Raw genomic sequence first — 22,820 nt, forward strand, 5'->3', positions numbered from 1 at the left:
GGGGGGGTGTTTTCTCTCTACTTTTCTTCAGTTTACGTAGGGGGCGACATTTAAGCATTGACTCCGTGGGGGGAATTGATGCATGAATGCCCAAACTATAACTTGATGAAGAAAGTATGTTTACTGTACGCAGTATCCGAATGATGATGATGATGATGATGATGATTATGATGTAGTAAAGACAGACTACTTGGTAGAAGATGGAACGGGGCCTGATCAGGTGTGTTGTGTAGGTTTCATTGTTGAGATTGTGTGGATGGTAGGTAGTCTTCTACTGTACTAAATGGATATGTGGCTATGTGTGTTGCTGTTGCTGTTGTTGCAGAAAGCGCTTCCTCCCAAATTTCGATCATGTCACTCGTAATCATCATCATAGACTCCTGCTTCATTGAGGATATTCCCTCGCCTCCTAGCTCCCCCTTCCTTGATCATCAGAAAAACAAATGCACCAAACCAAGTCAAACCCCCATCCCATGCGCCGAGGTAGTTGCAAGCATAGTGAAGATAAAGCACAATAAAGATGTATGCGAAGAATAGTTGAATGTCAGAGGTCGTCAAATATCGGAAAGAGTTAAAGTCATGGATTGAGGGGTTCATCGACGGACAAACGAAGAGATACTCCATTAAGTCGAAAGAGATACGGGTATATCAAAGCAGGCGTCTTGAACCAAGTCCTCGCTAGTAGTATGTGTAGAGTGGAAATGGTCGCGTCGGTATGCAAGAAGTGAAAAGAAAAAGTGATGAAACATCGCGATGAGTCTGTCTCCTGGCGACATGCTGCCGGCTCCAGAATGACTTATTGAGCGTAAGCAGATTGACGCCTGCCTATCGGTGGATGCGGGTATTCGTCCATGCGTCGGGAATAGGCATCGCGACCGGAATGGGGGATATGCTCGGGCCCAATTTCGCGTGCATACTTGTAATCACGATCCTTGCTACGGGTGTATTCCACCTCACCGTAGAGGGGTCGCGAAGAAGACTGCCTGGAGGCACTAGGTCGAGATGACGACTCATAGCGACCCGAATACTCCGCTGGGTAAGCATAAGTACTGCTGCGGACTGGTTTTGGCATAGGACGGCTTGACCCCGAACGATCTTGTCGAGGCGGCGAGTGCCCCCTTGCATGTCTTGAGGACGCGTGGGGTGGCGGCATGCTCGGCTCCACCAGGACTGTACCTGGCTCTGTCACGATCTTGTATCTGGTCTTCATCGGGCTCTCTCCAGGTGGTAAGTCCGGTGTTCCCGGACTAGAATACCCGGAATCATATTTGTCTGTATTTCGGAGCTTCGTCGTCCGAGAGTTACCGTCGTGTACCATGTGCAGAAGGAACTGCTCCGTACGACCTAAGGTCTTCGGTCGGGAATGGGACTGCGCAGTGGATGCAGATCGTGAAGATTGAAGGGAAGGCCGGATTGACGAAGATACTTTGACAGCTGGCGATGTTGCAGCTGTGGGCATGCTGGGGACCTTGGCGTCATAGGGTCGAGACTGGGACTCAATATGCTCGTAAGAGTTGTTGCGGGAACTCGAGCTTCGCACAGTTTCTTTGCTGGGCCGATTGGATCGATTCGAGCGTCGGGAGGAGGAGGACTCGGGATCGGCTGAATCGTAAGCGTGAGGACGAGGAGGCGACCGAGATGCCTGTGCCCTTCGATCAATTTCAATAGGAACGGTTCCTTTGGATCGTAGGATGTAATCGCGCGCGGTAGTGTGCATCTTCTCATGCTTCGACTCCCTGCGATCTGAGTAATCTTCCGATTCGTAACGTGCAGGCTCCGGGCGACGGGTTGATTCAGTTGGTCGAGCCTTGCGTGTGGACGACTCCCGGCTTCGTTTCTCTGAGGGCCGTTTGACTCGTACGTAGTAGGATGATGCGCTAGAATCGGAAGCCGCGCCGTCATCTTCAGACTCGCTGTACGGGGCGGCCCGTTCAGGATACCTCTTATCGTAGGCATCCCGCTTGCGTTCCTTGGTACGGTACTTGTCGCGAGACGAGTGGGTCGTCTTAACGTTGTCCCGAAGCATCTCCTTCGCGGCGCGGGCGGCACTTAGGGGGACACTCTTCGCCTTCTTCTTCTCTTCCGCCACCTTGGTCCGTCGCTTGCCGTATTCATCGTACTTGCGAGCTGTCGGCCGTGTTCCGTCGGAATCTAAGCCGTCCTCCTCGTAGAAGTTGGTCGCATCGGCCGGAGTTCGTTCTTCGTAGATCCGCCCGTTGCGGTATTCGCGGGGCCCGCTGGAACCAGAACCATTGCTTCGCGCGGATGAACCGTTGGGATTCCCGCCGCGCGCCATCATCTCTCGTCGAAGCTCCGCAAGACGAACCTTGTTGTCATATTTGGCCCTTCTTGTCTCATCGGAGAGAAGTTCGTAGGCTTGTTGAACCTTCTGAAACTCATCTTGAGCCTGACTTCGTTGGCTTTCGTCCTTGACCTTGTCGGGGTGCCACTTCAACACCAGTTTGCGATGGGAGGATTTAATGTCAGCCAGGGTCGCATCTTTCTGGACTCCCAACACCACATATGGATCAATGTCTGATATGGAGGAGGTCATGATGTGAAAGCTGTGATCAATTGATCAAGCACACAAGGCACAAATACCATACAAGTGTTAGTATGGTCAGGATCAAAATAGTAGAAGGGGTTTTAAGTGAGAGCAGAAAAGCGAAATGCGTTGTGTGGCGCTGTATAAAAGGGAAATCGGAGCGACCGAGGCGGTGGACGATAAACAAGTAGCGGGAGGCGAGATTTGGGATGGAGGCAGTGTGATATCGTGCAGGTACCCTGGAGTCGAGTGGGCGGATGGACGGAGGAACGATGGGGTGACGTGGGTTCTCGTGACGATCAATGGCTCATGCTCAAGATTCCACCAGATCGGATATGCGGCCAATTCATGGAGAACATGAGAGAACGAAGGAGAAGCGAGGAGTGAGGGAGAAAGTGCAGCAGAAAGCAAGCAGGCAGGCAGATGCAGCCAGAATAGTAATTGGAGGGGGGGGGGATGGAAAAAGGGGACAGAGAATAGGATGACAACAGTAATAGTCAGCCAGGGGAGAAAACCGGCAGGCAAGAAAGGGAATGGCCAGCAAGCAGTTGATCAATGAAGAGAGAAGGGAAGAAGAGTAAGTGAGTAAGTGAGTAAGTGAACGAGTGAGCGAATATCAAGGTATTATTACTGAAGACTGACTGGTATGAGAGTAATCAATCAGAAGGAAAACAGGCAAGCAATGGGTGGGAACGAACGAACGAACGAACCCACTTGAGGAAACTGGGGCGATGATGATGGGATGTGCTTCCGGGTAATTCTGCTCAGGGGAAAGCGAAAGTGAAAGTAACTAAATGTATAGTCAGAGTATGGTAAAGTTCAGGTCAGCCAGTCCCTCCCTCAGTCGTAGTACGGGAGAGGCGACCAACACTAGAGGGGCAAAAAAAATAAAAGCGAAAAAATAACAATGAAAAAGCAAAATGAATAAATAAAAATCTTCTAAGGTCAGATCCAAGCAAACTGCGCCACGCTGATTCTCTCCCAAAAACTAAAAGTAGAAATGTGAAAATGTCGAAAAGGTATTAATCCTCTTCTCCCCCAACATCCAAAAGAAGGATAGGCGTGTGAAGTGGCACCACGTTAGGAAGTTTAGTAACAATGCCGGGTACTGCTGAATAGGCACACACACACCTTCAACTCTCTCTCTCTTGCTCTGTGGACGATGATGAATAATACTGATGATGAATGATGGCAAGAAGAGCTAGAATGACAGCAATATGAGCTGGCTCAGCTTAGCACAAGACGCTCGATGATGCCACGGGCGATTCAAAGGGTGGAGTAGGATACTGTTGGGGGCAAAGAAGGAAAGGGAGGGATGACTGATAGTGCTGCTGCTGCTGTTGCTGCTGCCGCGGCCGCTGCTAATGCTGATGGTAGTGATAGGAAGAAATTGAGAGAGGAAGAGAGAGGAATAGGAAACACATTCCACTGAGTAATCAACAAGTGCAGTCAAATGATGATAAATAATCTAAAGAGAAGAAGCCCTGCCTCTTCACTTCACTTCACTTCACTTCTCCTTCGTGCTGGTAGTGACTCAGTCTCCTTCAGGCGTTTGTCGCCCTCTTCTTGAGAAAAAGAAGGAATGGGACCAACTCAGAAGCAGCGGTGAAGTGGATGAAACCAACGATGGGGACCTTTGTCCGTCCCTAATTTTCCAGTTCCCTGAGATGTATTCTTCTGATGGGATAGTGACCAACAGGGAGAGGTTCATCCAATGAAGCGGTCAATTGGCAATTCTTGCCTAAGGCAATGGAAGCATCGAGTTGAGATCTCCGAGTCTTCTCTCGCCAGTTCCTTCTATCCTGCAGACGAGGTGCCAGATGAGATTAATATTCCCCAGGTTAACACATGGAATCTGTCAAATCGAACTGGAAACCGGAAATGATATGTGTGGTACAGAACTAAGCTCGGTTGTTCTGGGTATACTTCGACTGCCTGGTCCGTTCCCGGTCGGGGATGGAGTCGGTCAGTACTCCGTACGGAGACTGTATTTGGGTGTAGGTACGTGGTACTGTATACCTAGTAGTACTTACCATACCACACGGCATGGCACTGGCACTGGCACTTGCACTTGCACCACTCACTGGCAGACAAACCGTCTTTCTTCTTTGGTTCTAGTGGGGATTTTCCCTCTTGACTTCTCCTCGGTCTCCTCGGTTAGATGGAACTCAAGCAAGATTGAGGTGCCCGCCCTGAATACCTTTGCCTACTTTACTCATGCGAAACTGATTAGAACCACACGCAGTCACATCTGTCACATCTACTTCAGGAACTCGTTATTTTTGTCTGTACCATCTCCTCCCCCTCTGATCTCCTGTCAAATGTCAGATGAGCACGCACCACCACCACCACCACCATCCATCCATCCATCCATCCCAGTTCACCAGGGCGACCGTCCACCGGTCAGGGTATGCGGGGCAGTCGGGACTTGGGACTTGAGAGAGTGGGTTCGTCTTTCCGATCGGCCTCGGATTTAATTCTCTACAAATTTCCAGTCTCCAGTCGTCAGTTGGCACTGCCCTCTTGCATGCTGATTGATCAGATAGATGGTTCCAGGCCAACTAATCATCGTCGATATCGCGACCCCCATGAATCTCACCACTCACCACCCGCCCTAAACCCTGTTCGGGTTGACCAGTGGCCATCAACAATCAACCTTGAACCGCCGCCGCAGGAGAACCCCGCATCACCACCACAACTCGTTGGCGCCCGCTGTGACTGCCACACACACCCTTTGCATCTCCGTTGTTCATAACTTCACCCACACCATCTTGGCTGCTCTCCAACTACCTCGATAGGTCGACTAGCATTCTCGTCACCTTTGCCTTCACCGAGAGGTTTTTATAGTCCAATCATCGACACGGTCATCTGCGTGAGCTTTTTTTCCCCGCTGCATCGTACTCCTGTTGCCTCACCGAGATGATACGCCGGGTCCTGCAGCCTTGAATTAGCTCGGCCTATTGCTCCCCCCTCCCCCTCCCCCTTCACCAACCCTTCTCTTTCTTCTCCCTTTTGATAATTCTCCTTAATCCATAAACTATAGCTTATTGAACAGCTTATCTTCGCATAGTGACCGAGTATCGCCCAATTTATTCCAATCCAGCGGATACATGCAGCGACATCCAGGCTCGCCGGGGAAACCAATTAGCATGGTACCTGACGAAGCATCCATGGTTACCACCGTCATTCAACATCACCGATCCGATCCGGTTTCGCGTGGAACGGTCCCGTGGGTTGGTCCCGAACGGTTCCGTGGTAATGATTACAGTTGTCCTAGATCTCGACTACTTCGTCCCATGTCCATGCTCATGCCAGGTCCACCTCTCGACCTGTCCTGGCGGTTAAGTCATCACAAACTCCAAGGCGTGACCCTTTCATCTGTAGATCTATCACCTCGATCTAACCTTGCGATAAAAGCTAAAAGAACAATCGACGTGTGTTGAGGGGTATGCCTTCTCCGCTTGGATCGTATGTGGTCGTGCTCTACCAATCTCACCTCGTACTGGCCTGTCAGATTACCTTGCCTGTACCACTTCAAGCTGCCTGTGTCCATGATCCCTTCAACGGGTGCCCCTCACGAAGCTGATTGTTCTCGAAGGAGTGACTGGGCCCTAGACCGAGTCATCTGCCCCAGAAGCGAGGCTTGGCCTATCATTCTGGCCGCGCACCATGCAATGATTATCTCGGCATTAGCTTGCAGGCGGATGCTCCGATCTCTCGTTGAGCGGCGTCCAATCACAGCGCAAAGGCGCGTAAGAATAGAGCGGCTACCATGGACATTCGTCAAGAGTTTTTCTCTGGGGTGAAGCTGTAGCAGTATGGTGCGACACGTTAGCAAGAGTCTAATGGACTCCTCGCTGAGTCGGAGAGTATCTTTGTCTCTGGCTACGGCAACGTCTTGGATGCAGGATCGGCGGAGTCGATGATCGCTTGGTGATGTACAATACTCCGACTCCGATCGGCCGCTCAAGCAACCCTTGAGCCGATGGCATAACTACGTATGACTATCTCCGATGAGTGCTGACCGAGTGAGCATGTCTCTGTCGCTTCTCGAAATTCCATGCGGTTCCGAAGACACCATACTTATCCATACAGGCAGCTTCGAGCTTGACTGGCCCGCAACATCCACAAATGGAAGCCTACCGGTAGGTGGGGCTTGGAGGCACAAGTGAATCTCAAGTGCGAGTGCCTCGTGGAAGAGTGACGGATTCAACTTCGACATACTACTACTAACTAAGTATCCCTGGTTCCGCGGTCACCAGTTGAAGGCCGCACCAGGGGATGACCGAGCGTCCACCAATGATCTCGACCACTAGCCATCCTGGCTGCATCTTATCAATCCACCCAGTCGGCGGTTACCTTACCTACTTGGCTCTAGTTTCAACCACTAGCTCGATTGAGGGGAAACTCATGGCTATGGCCGCCTTAGCGCCCCAACCCCAGCCAGGTGGCGCTGTCCGGACTCCGGGCCACGGATGCAGATTGTAGTGGAAGTGGTCCTCGCGTTGGATGACCGATGAATCGTACATGTAATACGAAAGCTGATGCGGGGCCCACCTCAGCTGGGGTCTGACTTTTACGACTGTGGCATCTCTAGACTGATCAACATTTCATCTGGGCTGATCTGTTCCATTGCATCGGGAAAGTGGGCCTGAGAGAAACGACATGGTATAAGAACAGCCGAGCCACGCGGGTGGAGGTGGCTCATCGCTGCAGTGCTCTAAAAAGTACGTACGTATTGGGCAGTTGGTTGTACCAAAGAGTATCTGAGCGGAAAGGGCGCAAAAACAAATCTCCCCGACTGGGAGTCGAACCCAGGTCTCCCGCGCTTGTTCCCGACTGGGATTGACAAGCGGAAATCATGACCGTTAGACCATCGAGGAAGCTCGTTGAAAGAAAGCTCAAAAGAGTGTATAATACAGCACAAGTTCTGAACTGCGTTGAATTGACTGCTACTTGCAGAAACAGTGGATGCTGCAGATCAAGCAACGGACCCCTCATCCTTTCCATCATATGCTCCCTGTCTCCATCGGTTTGCCCCACAACTTTGGAAACCACTCGATTGACTCTTCCTGCCAAATGTCCTAACCTTGAAAATCATTTAATTATGCGGGAGGTGCGCGTATATCTCTGTATGGTTTGATGATCTATTTCCAGCTCAGTCGCTGACTTGCTCTTCTTAGTCACTATCCACTATTAAGTCGATAACTACAATGGTGGTTTCTTCAACCTCGGGAGACAAGCCCCCTTTGTCCCCAAAGCCGCGTTCCCCCCCCCCCCACTACGGAGTACTAAGCACACTTCCAGTTTTCAGTCTTCTGTCCCTGTCCATAGGACAGGGTCAAGCGCCTGCAACCCCCTCAATAGGCGGTTCCAGATGGGTCTCCGTCACCTACTACTATCCTCGACTGGTAACCGCTGATCGAGGCACTACGACACGACACTTTACTATCGGTTCACCCAAAGGCCATCAGGATTCCAGCTGACCCCCGCCTTATCGTGTTTTGCTATAGGACAAACACGCATTTAGATGACACCCAGGCAAGGAAGCATTTCATGTGATCTTTCAAACCTGACTGCGTCTTGCGATCAAACAAATGCATTATCCATGAGTCTCCTGAATGATACAGTACTAACAATAGCAGGCATGACGGATTGTCGCTCATGGGGTTTATTGTACTCCCTCCCCTCCCTACTTTCAGTGCCTAGGTGACTTTATTTCCGGCTTGAGTTCGTCAAATGACGATTCGACCCAGCACATCGAGCAAGGGAGCCATGAAGCATCACTCTTCTCAAACCCCGCCTTGCTGCCACTAGCTCATGATGTAAATCACAATATTTTCTTAGTGATTATCACAGGCCCCCAATCACGTTGAGGCGTCTACCTAAAGGGTAAAGGAGCAGACTCAACTGCCCAGGCTGAAAAGTTTCTTTGTTCCAAGGCAACTACTGACGCATACAACCTAAAACAGCCAGGGATACGTCAAACTGGAGGTCAAAGCTCAAGCTGTTTGCTGGAAGCTAGATGGTATCAGGACCTTCGAGAGAAAAATGCAGTAGTTAGGTTACTATGCTGAGGTAATGCTTGTGTGCTCTAGGATGGCTAGGCGTCATCTCTAGCCCCGTGCGCTTCAAGTCGCTGCTCATCATTCCTTCCATGTCGGGAGTTCTAGATCAACCACAATGGGTGTATTGAACTTTTTACCTCCTCGATAAGGCCAGCTCGCTGCCATGATTGCCGCATTGATGATGCAAGTCTCGCGTCTGTGCGAGTGAAGCCCATTCTCATCGTCATGTTCTCCTCTCTTCAGGCATGAAAGGGCAGATTTCGAATCTGATCGGTCGGCTTCAGTATTCTGAGTCCAGCCTAGCGACGGGTCAGGCAATGGGGCTAGTATAACATCCTGCGTCGATTGGAACAGTGCTCCGAGTGACGTTGCCACTTGCTCAGCGAAGAAACCATCATTGTCTAGCTTCGATGACTTTTTTCCTGTCAGGTCCACGAGGCTTTGCTTTCTACTTCCCCGAGGAGGGAGAAAGCCTTGAGTGATTTGACTTGGCGGATCGTGAGTGTTTGAGACAGGCAGTGACGGTATGGATGAAGAGGACCACTTCACCCTCTCATAGCCGCGCGACTCGTGCACATGGCCACATACGGCCAGCATCGGTCGAACGTTGCTTAAGGCCTCGCGAAGGGCTTTGCAGCCGACTGATTCAGCCGCCGTTCCATGACGGTCGCAGTGTGAGTGAGGAGGGGTGTGCGTTACCACAACGTCAATGTCCAATGGAATTCTGCCCCAAAGCTCAGCAGCTTCCGAGGAGTCGTATCCAAAAGCCCAGGTCCCTGGCGATTGGGAATATGGAGAGCCAAAGACTTTGAAGACGGTGTTTGGGCCGTTGGGCCGCCTCAGCCGGACTAGTGCTGACTCGTGCCTGAGAAATACGATGGAAGGGAAGGATGCTTCGGTGACAAGTTCTATGCATTTCCGAGGGTCTTCGAGATGCTGACCATGAAATTTCGAACCGTGGCGGGCATAGAAATCGGCATCTAGCGTAATGTCATGATTTCCTGGAGCGCTTTCATACTTCAGCACACTCATGCGTATCGACACTCTTCCCCGACATCCCTACGAGCTGCGGTCTCTGGTCCGGGACAGGCCACAGGCGGCTCTCGTGCAAGTTCGGCTAGGTATTGTAAGTACTGACCACAGATGACAATTTTGACCTCGAAATCAGCCGCAGAAATCCATTCCATAGTCTTACGAAGCTCAGCCATGCTACCATGGTTGGTGAGATCACCCGCATGGATCAAAACGTCTCCAGCTGGTAGCTTGAACCCAGCCTCAGAGGGAGTGTAAGCATGTGTGTCAGAGACACAGACGAAACGTGTCTTTCGGCGCATCTTTGTTATGGGATGTTATGAGATTCTCTGAAACATTCGTAGGATTAGCGGATCTGGTTCTATTATCGGCAGGGCTTAGCCAGGACATGGCTCAGGTAGTACATGCAACCTTGCTGTGTAACAACAAGGCTTGGTATCCAGCGGTTCATGTTGCCTGCTCACCTACAGCTGGCGGGTTCTTCTATTTCCAATTGAGGAATCCAGAGGAACAGAAAAGGCAGAATCCGACGGGAATCGCATAGCATTCTTGTGTTACGAGGAGAGTATCGTCCAGCATCCTAGTCTGTAGCCTGAGTATATTGAAGTAGAGAGTTATCTAAACGAGTGACGACATGTAAGCGGTTTGGCTTAGTTAGCGGGTACTAGTACGGAGGGTGGACACCTGAGGCACTGAATCTGTATCTCGTGTCTCCGCTTAAAGCCAGGTTTGCACCGAGCCCAATCAACAATCGTCAATTCATCTCCCGAAGCAGCCGGAAGTGGGGCCAGGCAACACCCCCCCCCCCCCCCCCCGATTACATGATGATGCACTTTCAGCAACCTCACGATACCACCTCCACCATCATTCATTCCTCTTCCGATCTTTTCCCTCACTATTCGTCATTAGAAGCTTGAGGGACACCGGATTATCTCCGCTCTAGAGACTTGAGGAGGTGCATAGCTTTCCTCAAGTCACACTTGCAACATGCCTCGGTGGAAGCGCAGTAAGACGCGCTCTGATAAAGACCTGGGAGCCAGCAACGGTGGTTCCGGAGCGCCAACCGATAGCCCCATTGCTCACTCTACGGCCATCGCCTCTCTCCGTGCTGTCAGCGGCAGCTCTCCTGACTCAATGAGAGGAGCAGCACAAACCAAAGTGCCAGATCCTGAGGCGATCCGCAAGCTAGCTAAACAGCACGCCGAGTTCGGGCCCCTCGGCGATCCGTCGCATCTTTACACCAGCGAGCACCCTGGGGGAGAGATCCCCGACCCTGTCATTGATGAACCTCCGTACTTTTTTGTCTTGACAACCTACGTCAGCTTTCTCGTTCTCATCTTCCTCGGCCATTTCCACGATTTCTGGGCTCAGTGGTTTTCGTCTCATTCCTATCGGCATCTGAAACCCCAGAATGGGTACGCCTCTCTGTACAGCGACTTCGAGAGCTTCTACACGCGTCGATTGAAGCAGCGGATCAACGACTGCTTCGAGCGGCCGATCACCGGCGTCCCCGGCAGACATGTTACCCTCCTCGACCGGACCACCGAAGACAACCTGCATTTCAGCTTCACGGGCACGACAACCGACACACTGAATCTCAGCTCCTACAACTACCTCGGATTTGCTCAATCAGAGGGACCTTGCACCGATTTCGCGGAGGAGACTCTCCGGCGGGAAGGTATCTCTCTCGCGGGCACCCCTGACGCAGGGATCACCAAGTTGCATGTTGAGGTCGAGGATCAGGTCGCCCGGTTCGTGGGCAAGGAGTCCGCAATGGTGTTCTCGATGGGATTCGTGACCAATGCTACGATCTTCCCGGCCATCATGGAAAAGGGTTGTCTGATTCTGTCCGATGAGCTCAACCATGCATCCATCCGGTTCGGCGCCCGTCTCTCGGGGGCAGCTATCCAGGTCTTTGCGCATAACAACATGGCGGACCTTGAGAAGCGCTTGAGGGAGGCGATCTCGCAAGGTCAGCCGCGCACTCACCGGCCTTGGAAGAAGATCCTTGTCACCGTCGAGGGCCTGTTCTCAATGGAGGGCACCATGTGCAATCTTCCTAGGATCCTTGAGCTGAAGAAGAAGTACAAGTTCCACTTGTTCGTTGACGAGGCTCACTCAATTGGCGCGGTTGGGCGCCATGGACGCGGTGTCTGTGACTACTTCAGGGTCGACCCTGCAGAGGTCGAGATCCTTATGGGCACTTTTACCAAGTCCTTTGGAGCCAATGGGGGTTATATCGCCGCCGATAAGGCGATCATCGACAAAGTGCGCTGCATCAATGCTGGTCAAATTTTCGGCGAAGCTCCGTCCCTGCCTGTTCTAGCGCAGATCTATTCCTCGCTGCGCCTTATTGCTGATGAAGACCCCCTTCATCCGGGTGAAGGCAGAGAGCGCATGCAGCGTCTAGCGTTCAATTCACGTTATCTACGACTTGGACTGAAGCGACTTGGGTTCATCGTTTATGGACACGATGATTCGCCCATTGTCCCTTTGATGCTGTACAACCCCGCCAAGATGCCTGCGTTCTCCCGGGAAATGCTGCGTCGGAAGATCTCCGTCGTCGTTGTGACCTACCCTGCTACGCCTCTTGAGCTCTCCCGTGCCCGCTTGTGCGTGTCGGCTGCGCACACCAAGGATGACCTCGACCGCATCCTGCAGGTGTGCGACGAGATCGGGGATGCTCTCGAGCTCAAGTTTTCTTCCGGGGTCGCAGGGGGCTTGAAAGAGCCCCTCCCTTCTTTTGAAGAGAAGCCCAATGGAGGCCACAAGGCCATTGAGCCCCCGCGCTGGACTCTCGAGGAAGTCATTGCGAGGGGCACGCGAGACGCTAAGCTGCCTTTTTATTAGAAAGCAGCCGGCACAAATTCTTGATCTGTATGAGGTGATGGAAGATAGCACGTCTTTGCTTCTTTTGTATAATGCTGTACGACCCCCTCCTCCTTTTTTGACATGGATACACGCCTAGACACAGCCATCGCGTGCGAACTGTCCCTTCTATTTGATGCCATTGCTTTGGCGCGCGCGACGGACTCTAGGTCCCCGTCCGATGCCGGACTGTATCTTTGGCGAGACTCATGGCTTGGCTTGCCGTTTGAGAGCACATATTAATCTTAATGTATACAATATTCACTTCTAGCTGCTATAATGACCAGCAACTCTCGCTTGGGCTGGGTTTTCTAATGAATTGTCATTGTTGCGCCATGTTTGATTGAAGGGACTTGCCCATACATAGACCGTAATCGGTAGGCGGGTGGCTAGAACCATTGGCTGACTGCCTGATGATTGCACCGGTCAGGTGAAGCAAGTGAAGGGTTTTAGGGTGATAGTAAACTAATGACAGAGAAACTTAATCCTTTCTGATACTTTTAGGGACTTAAATGGTGAATGCGACCGTAGCAAAGGGACCGATAGGCAGTGGACAGTGTAGATTGATTACCAGCGTATCTGGGGGAAACACTGGGTCTACGCACTATCCTGTAGTCATGTGCGGGGTGGGCACTTGTCTAAGTTCCTCCCTCCCAGAACTAATGCAATGAGGTATAGCCTGGCCGTTGCAAGGACAGGAACAGAATGGCAGGGAGTGACGGTGACTATTATGCAGTAACTACTTCATACCATGCATCTACACAAAGCACCCAATATCTGCGAAAGGGTAACATTCCCATCTCTGAACAAGAGATAAGGGCAAGGGTTGGGGGCTGGATTCCCTCCTGATGAGGGTAGGGTATCACGTGATACCCAAGCCACGCCACGGGAAAGAAGGAGTTAGGGCTGTGGCCCTCGACGGGGGAGCTTCCCGCACAAAGAAAGCCCGTAGCGCCGCTCGCTTAGCGACCAAACCCCAGCGAACCTCCATCCGACCATCCGTTGTGTGTGCGTTGAACCTGCCCACAACGACAACAACCGCCGACAACTTATACATCCCAAGGGAGTATCCTAGAGCAGCGCTCTTCCTATCGCTGGATATTTTCCTTTCGACACAGCAGGATGTCCTCCATCGATCCAGTCGTGCGTACCACCGCCCCTTCCACACCTACACATGCACATCCTATCTTGAAAACATACATCTGCAACAATACCGGAGACGAGTGCAAGAGGAGGGATGATTGGGGGAAATTTGGGGGTTTGAGGTGGAAAAGGGAACAAGGGGAACTTGAGACCGTCTCCCGGAAGAAGCGGAGGGAATGGGCGGGGGACTTCTATATATTTCACTCAGGGATTCTTCCGGGAAAAATCGCTGACTTGTGTTGGAATTCTTTTGCAGGTCGTCATTGACGGCAAGGGACACCTTCTTGGTCGTCTTGCCAGCACTGTCGCCAAGCAGCTGCTCAACGGTCAGAAGATCGTCGTCGTGAGATGTGAGGCTCTTAACATCTCCGGCGAGTTCTTCCGCGCGAAGCGTACGTTTACCATCTATCCGATCCGAATTCGAATGCGATCTCTTGTGTTTGCCATCTCTGCTGTTGTCTGGGTTATCTCCTTGGTGTGTGGTGTCTGCTACGTGAGGTGCGGGGCTGGATGTGAAATAAGTTGCGACATTGAGGAACGAAGAGTCGGGATGATGATCGAAATATCGAGGCGACAGTTGTGGAGGAACACAAGAGATGCGCTTTTTATACTGAGGAATCGACATCGACTGACATGGATTGTGCGATATAGTCAAGTACCACGCCTACCTTCGCAAGATGACTCGTTTCAACCCCACCCGCGGTGGTGAGTCCACCCTGAAACCCTCCGACAACCCCGATTCTCTCGACTGGTGCTGAGTTTGATTCCCACAGGTCCCTTCCACTTCCGCGCTCCCTCCCGCATCTTCTACAAGGCCGTCCGCGGTATGATCCCCCACAAGACTGCCCGTGGTGCTGCCGCTCTGGAGCGCCTCAAGGTCTTCGAGGGTGTTCCTCCCCCCTACGACAAGAAGAAGCGCGTCGTCGTTCCTCAGGCCCTCCGTGTCCTCCGCCTCCGCCCCGGTCGCAAGTACTGCACCGTCGGCCGTCTGAGCCACGAGGTCGGCTGGAAGTACCAGGACGTCGTTGCCAGGTATGTTGATTCTGTTGCCGCGTTGGAGCGGCCCCCTTCGTTGTATTCGGATCATGGCTAAACATCCCTCTACAGACTCGAGGAGCGGAGAAAGGTCAAGAGCAGCGCCTACTACGAGCGCAAGAAGGCTGCCCGCCGTCAACTCGTCCACGCCCAGAAGTCGGCGGCTGTCAGCGAGCAGACCAAGACCGAGCTTGCTCAGTACGGATACTAGATACCTGGTTGCGCGGCTGGTTGCCTGTGTCTGTGATGGGATGGGATGGGATCGCGAACGGTTACGGTTATGTTTCAGCGACAGATGGACGGCGAACCGATCGACCCGTTTTTTCTCCCCTCTGTCCCTAACCTTTTCATGAAACCCCCCACAATACTTACGTTGTGACGCACATGGGAGGCTGGCGAGATTCGAACTCTTAATAAACAAAAAAGAATTTTTACGGGAGTCCGTTCTGGGATGAAGAAAAAACAAGGTTGTTTCCAAATAGCTGACCGTTGACTCGCGCCGTGGCGGTTTAATTCCAAGAAATTTTTTCTTTTTTTCAAACTGTTCAGATGACTTGTTGTGACGACCTCCCCCTTTCAAAAAGAAAAGAGACATTACATTCAGCTTTATCTTGGTATATCCGCCATAAGTGTCCAAAGTTCCCATTATGCTATGCTACGACCCGCGGGTCCAAGTTTCTCGATGACCTCGTATAAATGCCGCAAGGACCGGATGGATTCTAATCCTATTGTCATTACCACTCTCAGCCCCCTTGCGTGACGAAGCCGCATGCGACAAGACAACACCTTGCCATGACGCCTAGTGGAGTCCACACTGGTGTACAGATTTACATAACGCTCATCACCGTCGTCGTAGTCAAAGAGGCCAAGGCCGTCAATACCGCCATCCCAGGGTAATTTAATGATGTGATGGGAGAAAGAGTATTGCATGTGCCGGGATCGCCTTCATGCAATCGGAGCAAGGCACTTGCCGCTTGGCGTGATTGTCGCTGCATGGTTGACTCATGAACCGTCATCTACCATCCATTTTCATAGTGAAGATGATCGATGGTGGGAAACAGTTGATGATGCTCCATCCGATCTGTCTGTGAATCCTTGATCCGGTTCTGGATCCTGTCTGTCGGTAAGCACTGACCACCAGCGAGTAGAGCGTCCCCTGCGGTGCGGAGACAGTTCTGGACTGTTCCTCTTTTTCCTGCTGGTGCTTAGTAGCCCACTGTACTTCCTTGGCTCGGAGCGGGATCTTGTTTGATGATATGTTTCTTGTTGGATGGTAGTTCCATGTAGAATAGATGTCTGATGAAGTATTTGTACTGGACAGTACTGTGGTGTGACTTCATGGCAGACCTGTAACTCGCCGACTTATGGGAGTATGTTATGTCTACGTCGATACGTACTCAGTCCGACGAACGGGCATGGATCTCAATTGAGTTTGTTGATTGCTTGGTTGTATGAGTAGAACCCATGATGTATTGAGTTGATTATGGATTGGGCCCAAGGTGGAGGCCGCTAAGGAACAAGAGTTTTCCAGTGGTCAATCATCAGTGAGGGGAAATGTGTACTGTGTGTATCCCTGGGTATTGGTCGGTGTCACTTGCTGAACTTTATTGATTCGGTTGTTGTCGTCAGCAATTTCGAAACTCATTGAAGATACCAGCTTCATTGGTAGGTTCTTTCTTCGTTTGTGGACGAATCAAGCATTGAACAATGTGAGAGTAGGTACTCCGTAGAACGGGGTTGTTTGAGAGTTCCAAGTTGAAAGGGAAGGATCCGCTTTTTGGGCTCCGCCGCGGCCCCGACGCCCCGAACGATGATCATCCCCGCATTTACTCCTCTTCTACTTCGCTTCTCCTCTTCTGGAGCTACCTCGGAATTTCCCTCTTCTCCCCCCCTCCTTCTCTTCCTCGTTGTCTCGTTTCCTCATTCTGAATCATACACGCCCTCGCTCAGCATCCTGACCAGTGCGTGTCCAATTGGATTCTCTCCAGGGAGGACATTGGAAGCATAAACGGATTCGTTCCTCGCCAGTCACATCAAAGAACATCACAAGCCATGTCCTCCGCAAAGGGCCGGTTATCGGGCCTGCTCGCCCATTTGCTTCCCACCACCAACACCACCACCAGCAGTACCTCAACCTCTACGAATCGGCCAGTCAGCTTCCACACCCTATCTCCAACATACTTTCTTCCTCGAGCTGCTGCCATCGAACCACATGTAAGTACTGTTTTTTGTCTCGAGACTTTAGCCCCTCAATTGTCTAGCCGACTTGAACCCTCCCCTCCAATCAATGCCCTTGACTTAGCACTCATCATATTTATCACACTTTGAAATAGGCAGAAGCAATCCACCACATCACCACCAATAATCAAATCCTCCGACGAAGCTATATCGAATTCGCCGACCGCGCTCGCGGCCTGGCCTATTTCCTGAAGAGCCATGCGTTCAAGCGCGTGGGGATTCTCTGTCCCAATACCCCTGCTTTCTTGGAGGCTATCTTTGGCATTGCCGCTGCTGGGGCGGTGCAGGTTGGTATGTTTTTTTTTTCTTTGTTCTTCTGCTATATGTGTAGTTCGTTTGGCTTAGGGTAGTGGGTGGAGGGGCTGTCTTTTCCTGGGGGGAATTTGCTGTATACTGCTTGGAAGAGGTTCGTGCTGACTTGAACTTTATCCTATAGCGGTGAATTATCGTCTCAAGGAAGAAGATATCGCCTATATCTTTACACATTCAGAGGTGGAAGTGATTATTGTGGACCAGGAGTTTCTGCCCCTCTTACAGCGCTATCGGGCGACGAAACCTGATGTGCCGGTGATTGTGGATACCGATACCGATGAGACGGGAGGGCAGTTGTCTGGGCCGTTTGATGATGCGGTCTTGGAGGGGTTGAGGTTTGATGCCGAGACTGGGGCTCTAGGGTGGGATGGGTTGGAAGCTCAGGCGGCTGCCGAGGAGGATGTCCTCGCGTTGGCTTATACGAGTGGAACTACGGCCAAGCCGAAGGGGGTGGAGCTCACCCATCGGGGGTGCTACCTGGCGTCGTTGGCGAATCTGGTCGAATCTGGGCTGAATGTGCAGGAGGGTCGGTGCAGGTATCTGTGGACTTTGCCGATGTTTCATGCGGTTGGTGAGTGTTTTCTTCTGGTCAAAAATGGCCAAGGACCTGATGGGACTGATGCTGTGGCGCAGGGTGGACCTTTCCGTGGGCCGTGACGGCTGTCCGGGGTACGCATTACTGTCTGCGTAAGATCGATTATCCGCAGATCTGGAGGTTGCTGAAGCAAGAACGCATCACGCATTTTAATGCGGCGCCGACGGTGAATACTTTGCTTTGCAACTCGCCGCAAGCTGAACGTCTGCCGCAGTCGGTGCGCGTGACGGTGGCGGCTAGTCCTCCGACGGGCCATCTGTTCGAGCAGATGACCGGTTTTAACCTGCATCCTGTGCATACCTACGGGATGACGGAGACGTACGGCCCCATCACCAAGGGGTACCATATGCCAGCGTGGGACAACCTTGCCCCGACCGAGCGGTACGAGAAGATGGCGAGACAGGGCCATGGATTCCTGACCAGTCTGCCGGCCAGGGTGATCAAGACGGATGTTCCCGAGGGCACGGTTGTAGACGTCCGCCGGGACGGCAAGGAGATCGGGGAGATCGTGTTTGCCGGGAACATATGTTCCCGGGGCTACTACAAGGACCCGGAGGCGACACGGAAGCTGTTCCTTGGTGGTGTGCTCCACTCCGGCGACCTGGCTGTCTGGCATCCCGATGGGGCCATCCAGATTCTGGATCGAGCTAAGGACATCATCATCAGCGGTAAGTTAGATCCCTGGGCTTCGGTTTGGTTTTCATTGTTGCACCCCTGTTCCCTCTCCGGAATGTTGTGCTGACGTACGGCTTTAGGGGGTGAGAATATCTCCTCAGTTGCCTTAGAGGCGCAGCTGGTGACCCACCCCGACATTCTGGAGGCCGGGGTCGTGTCGGTTCCAGATGCGCACTGGGGCGAACGTCCCAAGGCCTTCATTACGGTCAAGGAAGGTAGGGAACTCGATGGCAGGGCGGTCATTGAGTGGGCGCGGAATGCGAGCGGCATCAGTAAATTCATGGTCCCTCGCGAGGTGGAGGTGGTGGCGGAGCTGCCCAAAACCAGTACGGGGAAAATCAGAAAAAATGTACTGCGCGACTGGGCTAAGGGGGCGTCTCAGACGTGAAAGAGATGGTGGGTTGGTTCTCGGGAGAGATTGTATCACTCTATGGTCTTGTTCTGGTTGAACGGGTTGTGACTTTATATAGATTAGATAGAGTGTCGCAGGAGACGATAAGGCTGTACACTTGTATTCTCTTCGATTCTTGCCTCTTCAACAAATCACATAGTCGGGTGGTGAAAAGGGGTAATGGCGGATGAGCTTCACAAACCCATTCTAAACATGAACCAAAGGAGGGAGCAATCCGAGGTGGATCCTATTTGTCTTAGATGCGAACCACCGGGGATGGTGAAGGCAACGAGCATGAGGGGGAGGGGGAAGGGGGAAAGCATTGGATGAAACTGAAGATAATCAGAGCTCAGCCCCAATAATTCTAGCAATTCCCCTGGTAGGCAATCATGCTTATTTAGCGAATCTGGTAGTGTTTGTCCAGGAATGCTAATAATAATCATGATACCTTTGATGCTTTGATGCTTGGGTGAATTGAGGGATAAGTAAGTGGGCGCCGCGCATGGGTCGACCACCCAAGAATAGCATGGATGATGTCGTTCGGCAGCGAGCGGGCTTCCCTGGCAGTTCAGTTAAGTTACTAAATATTAACTAAACTAATCAATCAACTTTCCCCTCCTTTCTCACCTTAAGTCGCAATCAAGCGTTATTCGGGGTTGTAAAAAATATTTTTTTAGTATTTTTTTCAAGGATTAAAAATATAAGTTACTGTTGATTAGGCCGAGATCAGTGAATGAGGTACAGTACAAAGCTGTTTGTTCTCTCCCTACCTAACTTTAAGTAGGTGAATATTTACCTCTGTCTACCTTAATCATCCTCTTCCAGTTTCTTTTCTTTCTCCTCTCCCGCCTTTGCAACCGCCTTCTTCTTCTTTCGTCAGTCCTTCTCCGTCCCAACCAACCCCCCCCCCCCCCCCCCTCCCTCCCCTCATCATCAACATCCAAACATCATCATCATCATTCCTCCTCCTCTTCGCACCCCCCCCGACAGCCCACTGTCGCTACGTTGATTACTTGTAACTACCACCTTTTGACTCTATCTGACTATACGATACTTACATTTCCCCCTGATCGGACTTACAGATCTTCTGGACGCTCTCAATCCCGCCCCCGGGTCTCACCCTTTCGGTCCTCCGACCGGGATTCCTCCTTCTCCCTCGCCTCCTCCGCCGCCCGACACCGTCCTCTCTCTCCTCCTCTCCCTTTCCCCTCCTTTCCCTTGCCTTGCCTTGCTTTGCCTTCGTCGGCATCTCCTATCGCAGGCTCTTTCGACGCGTGTTCTCCCTCTCAACCCCGACCAACCTGATCTCAACTCGCCTCTTCTTCTGGCCCCCTTGACCCTTCCGCTTTGTTAGGGCGAAACCTCAAATCTCCAGATCGGTCTCGAATATCTGATCACACTTCCGGCTTCGCCTCTACAACAGGTGACAGCCACATTTTATATGAATAGTTTCTCTACCCAACGCACAACACGTTGTATCCTGGCCGAAATAGGACAGCGACCAGTCCTCCTCCTCCCTCTCCCAACAAGCACGCTTGCCACCACTTTCCGACGTTGGTCCTGATGCCCCGCTCAAGGCAACCCGCTCGGTTCTCGAGCGAAGCTCCCTCCGAATCCTCCTCCTCGACGTCCCCCGATCGCACCGCCGATGATGATACCGACTTCTTCACAGCCCAGGCCAATGATTCAGAATCCTCCGTGGGCGGTGTCAATGGCCGGGATTCTCATGCATATTACGACTCAGATCGGGCCCTGCCGCCTATCGGACGGTTGCCTCCGGAGATCTTAATCGCCATCTTCGCCAAACTGAGTTCGCCAGCCGATATGATGAGCTGTATGCTGGTCTGCAGAGGATGGGCGGCAAACTGCGTGGCGATCTTGTGGCACCGGCCGTCGTGCAACAGCTGGGACAACATGAAGAGCATCAGCACCACTGTGGGCAAGCCAAACAGCTTCTTTCCTTACTCGGACTTAATCAAGAGACTGAACCTGTCCGCTCTCTCGGGCGACGTCAGCGATGGAACGGTCATGACCTTTGCTCAGTGCAACCGGATCGAGCGATTGACGCTGACCAACTGCTCCAAACTGTCGGACACCGGCGTGTCAGACCTGGTGGAAGGGAATCGCCATCTACAAGCGTTAGATGTGTCGGACTTGGGGCATCTCACCGACCACACTCTGTACACGGTGGCTAGAAACTGTCCCCGGCTCCAGGGGCTCAATATCACGAACTGCACCAAGGTGACGGACGACTCCTTGCTTGTCGTGTCTCGTAATTGCCGACAGATCAAACGGGTAGGTGGCCATGGCTACTCGGATTCTACACCATGGTTGCTAATATGTGACAGTTAAAACTGAACGGAGTCGCGCAAGTCACGGACAAATCCATTCTGTCGTTCGCTCAGAGCTGCCCGGCCATCCTGGAGATTGACCTTCATGACTGCAAGCTCGTCACCAACAAGTCGATAACTGCCTTGATGGCGACACTGAATAATCTCCGTGAGCTACGACTGGCCCACTGCACCGAACTCGACGATATGGCGTTCCTGGAGCTGGCACCGCATATTACTTTGGACAGCTTGCGCATTCTGGACTTGACATCCTGCGAGAATGTCAGAGACGCTGCCGTTGAGCGTATTGTGGCATCGGCGCCGCGCTTACGGAACCTAGTGCTCGCAAAGTGTCGGCTTATCACGGATCGCGCAGTCTGGGCCATTTGCAAGCTCGGCAAGAATCTGCACTACGTCCACTTGGGACACTGCTCCAACATCTCCGATGCAGCCGTGATGCAGTTGGTCAAGTCCTGCAACCGTATCCGGTATATCGACCTGGCGTGCTGTACCCGTCTCACGGACGCAAGTGTGCAGCAGCTGGCTACGTTACCCAAACTACGGCGTATCGGCTTGGTCAAGTGTGCCAACATCACGGACAACAGCATTCTAGCCTTGGCGGGTCCCAAGGCTTCCCACCACTCCGCAGGAATCAGTAGTCTAGAGCGGGTGCATCTCAGTTACTGCACTTTCCTCACCCTCAGAGTATGTGGTCGAACGATGGCTTTTTTTTGTCTTTGTCTGGGATAATGCTAACTGGCCGCAGGGAATCCATGCACTTGTCAACAGCTGTCCTCGTCTGACACACCTCAGTCTGACGGGGGTCCAGGAGTTCTATGCGCGAAAAGAATTGACCGAGTTCTGCCGCGAGGCGCCTCCCGAGTTCACACCCCAACAGCGCGACGTGTTCTGTGTATTCAGCGGCGATGGCGTGAACCACTTGCGTAACCAACTGAACCATATGATTCCCCCTCCACCGCCGCAGGACATGACGGAAGCGACCATGTATGATGACGACGAAGAACTGGACGAGGATGAGGGCCAGGTGACTGGCCTGATGCGCGCAACGGCGGCCACGGCGATTAACGACGACGATTACATTGACATTGGACATACACCCAGTTGATACCCATACCCTTTTTCCTCTCCGTATCTTTGAGCGTGTCTTGTGCATCGGATCTTAACATCTATCATTTTTTTGTGTATGGTTTTACAAACATGGTGTCGTTTTCATTTCTCTATTGTTCTTTCCGATTTTCCATTTTTTTGGGCCAAGCAGCGAGGGGTTCCAATTTCTGTTTGTGTGCACACAGGGATTTCCGTTATGAATTTGCATAGTCGGTAGCGGTTTATCTGGGAGCTGGTTGTTGGGATGTGTTTTCTTCGGGCTGAGGCTGACTGGCGGTTGCGTTCGTCTTTGTGGGTGGGGGGGGGGGGTGGGACTTCAACTTTCTCTGCCTTCTGCGCTCTGCCTGCCTTATACATCGCTTTGGGGGGAAATGCAGGGTGAGATGAACAACAGAAATCAGTTTCTTCCTAAGGAATTATCGATATGAGCAGTGATCGATCATCGAGAGGACAGAGGGAG

General features: G+C 52.1%; 8 protein-coding genes and 1 non-coding gene across 9 annotated transcripts; 6 read left to right on the top strand and 3 right to left on the bottom strand.

The window, feature by feature from the left end:
- Positions 1–796: 796 nt before the first annotated feature.
- On the bottom strand, positions 797–2,554 carry BO72DRAFT_393052 (DnaJ-domain-containing protein; the record flags this gene model as incomplete). Its single annotated transcript, XM_040941919.1, has 2 exons — positions 797–1,877; positions 1,941–2,554. The coding sequence occupies 2 exons, from the start codon at positions 2,552–2,554 to the stop codon at positions 797–799; spliced, it is 1,695 nt and encodes a 564-aa protein (XP_040795019.1).
- A 4,784-nt stretch (positions 2,555–7,338) lies between these two features.
- On the bottom strand, positions 7,339–7,428 carry BO72DRAFT_t315. The gene has a single exon. It is a non-coding gene; the product is annotated as a tRNA-Asp (tRNA).
- Positions 7,429–8,297: 869 nt separating this feature from the next.
- BO72DRAFT_442919 (metallophosphatase domain-containing protein) lies at positions 8,298–9,950 on the bottom strand (the record flags this gene model as incomplete). The annotated part of the gene is made up of 2 exons (XM_040943538.1): positions 8,298–9,614; positions 9,752–9,950. The coding sequence occupies 2 exons, from the start codon at positions 9,945–9,947 to the stop codon at positions 8,692–8,694; spliced, it is 1,119 nt and encodes a 372-aa protein (XP_040795020.1). The 3' UTR covers positions 8,298–8,691.
- Positions 9,806–10,240, top strand: BO72DRAFT_38004 (uncharacterized protein). Its single transcript, XM_040941369.1, has one exon. The coding sequence runs from the start codon at positions 9,965–9,967 to the stop codon at positions 10,187–10,189; it is 225 nt and encodes a 74-aa protein (XP_040795021.1). The 5' UTR covers positions 9,806–9,964; the 3' UTR covers positions 10,190–10,240.
- Positions 10,241–10,464: 224 nt separating this feature from the next.
- On the top strand, positions 10,465–12,988 carry BO72DRAFT_454062 (putative serine palmitoyltransferase 1). The gene has a single exon (XM_040946137.1). The coding sequence runs from the start codon at positions 10,633–10,635 to the stop codon at positions 12,493–12,495; it is 1,863 nt and encodes a 620-aa protein (XP_040795022.1). The 5' UTR covers positions 10,465–10,632; the 3' UTR covers positions 12,496–12,988.
- Positions 12,989–13,635: 647 nt separating this feature from the next.
- BO72DRAFT_490844 (60S ribosomal protein uL13) lies at positions 13,636–15,127 on the top strand (the record flags this gene model as incomplete). The annotated part of the gene is made up of 5 exons (XM_040948152.1): positions 13,636–13,656; positions 13,913–14,048; positions 14,308–14,361; positions 14,430–14,688; positions 14,764–15,127. The coding sequence occupies 5 exons, from the start codon at positions 13,636–13,638 to the stop codon at positions 14,900–14,902; spliced, it is 609 nt and encodes a 202-aa protein (XP_040795023.1). The 3' UTR covers positions 14,903–15,127.
- Positions 15,128–16,568: 1,441 nt separating this feature from the next.
- On the top strand, positions 16,569–19,160 carry BO72DRAFT_454066 (putative AMP-binding domain protein). The gene is made up of 5 exons (XM_040946138.1): positions 16,569–16,905; positions 17,025–17,220; positions 17,366–17,812; positions 17,875–18,504; positions 18,592–19,160. Exons 1-5 carry the CDS (start codon positions 16,744–16,746, stop codon positions 18,897–18,899), a joined length of 1,743 nt encoding a protein of 580 aa, XP_040795024.1. The 5' UTR covers positions 16,569–16,743; the 3' UTR covers positions 18,900–19,160.
- Positions 19,161–19,438: 278 nt separating this feature from the next.
- On the top strand, positions 19,439–20,361 carry BO72DRAFT_38095 (uncharacterized protein). The gene is made up of 2 exons (XM_040941407.1): positions 19,439–19,682; positions 19,977–20,361. Exons 1-2 carry the CDS (start codon positions 19,636–19,638, stop codon positions 20,254–20,256), a joined length of 327 nt encoding a protein of 108 aa, XP_040795025.1. The 5' UTR covers positions 19,439–19,635; the 3' UTR covers positions 20,257–20,361.
- Positions 20,309–22,410, top strand: BO72DRAFT_38109 (putative ubiquitin ligase complex F-box protein GRR1). Its single transcript, XM_040941417.1, has 3 exons — positions 20,309–21,197; positions 21,251–21,937; positions 21,999–22,410. Exons 1-3 carry the CDS (start codon positions 20,466–20,468, stop codon positions 22,356–22,358), a joined length of 1,779 nt encoding a protein of 592 aa, XP_040795026.1. The 5' UTR covers positions 20,309–20,465; the 3' UTR covers positions 22,359–22,410.
- The last annotated feature ends 410 nt before the right edge of the window (positions 22,411–22,820 follow it).

This window comes from Aspergillus fijiensis (assembly GCF_003184825.1).
Source record: "Aspergillus fijiensis CBS 313.89 unplaced genomic scaffold BO72scaffold_120, whole genome shotgun sequence".
In the NCBI taxonomy this organism is placed as follows: Eukaryota; Fungi; Ascomycota; class Eurotiomycetes; order Eurotiales; family Aspergillaceae; genus Aspergillus; species Aspergillus fijiensis.

What these genes read in the sequence shown, in the direction of transcription:
- BO72DRAFT_454066 (XM_040946138.1), top strand. Translation starts at nt 16,744, where the DNA reads ATGTCCTCCGCAAAGGGCCGGTTATCGGGCCTGCTCGCCCATTTGCTT. An exon ending in TGCTGGGGCGGTGCAGGTTG is followed by an intron (nt 17,221 to 17,365) that starts GTATGTTTTTTT and finishes TTTATCCTATAG; the next exon opens with CGGTGAATTATCGTCTCAAG. An exon ending in TAAGGACATCATCATCAGCG is followed by an intron (nt 18,505 to 18,591) that starts GTAAGTTAGATC and finishes GTACGGCTTTAG; the next exon opens with GGGGTGAGAATATCTCCTCA.
- BO72DRAFT_38095 (XM_040941407.1), top strand. Translation starts at nt 19,636, where the DNA reads ATGAGGTACAGTACAAAGCTGTTTGTTCTCTCCCTACCTAACTTTAA. An exon ending in CTCTCCCTACCTAACTTTAA is followed by an intron (nt 19,683 to 19,976) that starts GTAGGTGAATAT and finishes CCCCCTGATCGG; the next exon opens with ACTTACAGATCTTCTGGACG.
- BO72DRAFT_38109 (XM_040941417.1), top strand. Translation starts at nt 20,466, where the DNA reads ATGCCCCGCTCAAGGCAACCCGCTCGGTTCTCGAGCGAAGCTCCCTCC. An exon ending in ATTGCCGACAGATCAAACGG is followed by an intron (nt 21,198 to 21,250) that starts GTAGGTGGCCAT and finishes AATATGTGACAG; the next exon opens with TTAAAACTGAACGGAGTCGC. An exon ending in GCACTTTCCTCACCCTCAGA is followed by an intron (nt 21,938 to 21,998) that starts GTATGTGGTCGA and finishes AACTGGCCGCAG; the next exon opens with GGAATCCATGCACTTGTCAA.
- BO72DRAFT_38004 (XM_040941369.1), top strand. Translation starts at nt 9,965, where the DNA reads ATGAGATTCTCTGAAACATTCGTAGGATTAGCGGATCTGGTTCTATTA.
- BO72DRAFT_454062 (XM_040946137.1), top strand. Translation starts at nt 10,633, where the DNA reads ATGCCTCGGTGGAAGCGCAGTAAGACGCGCTCTGATAAAGACCTGGGA.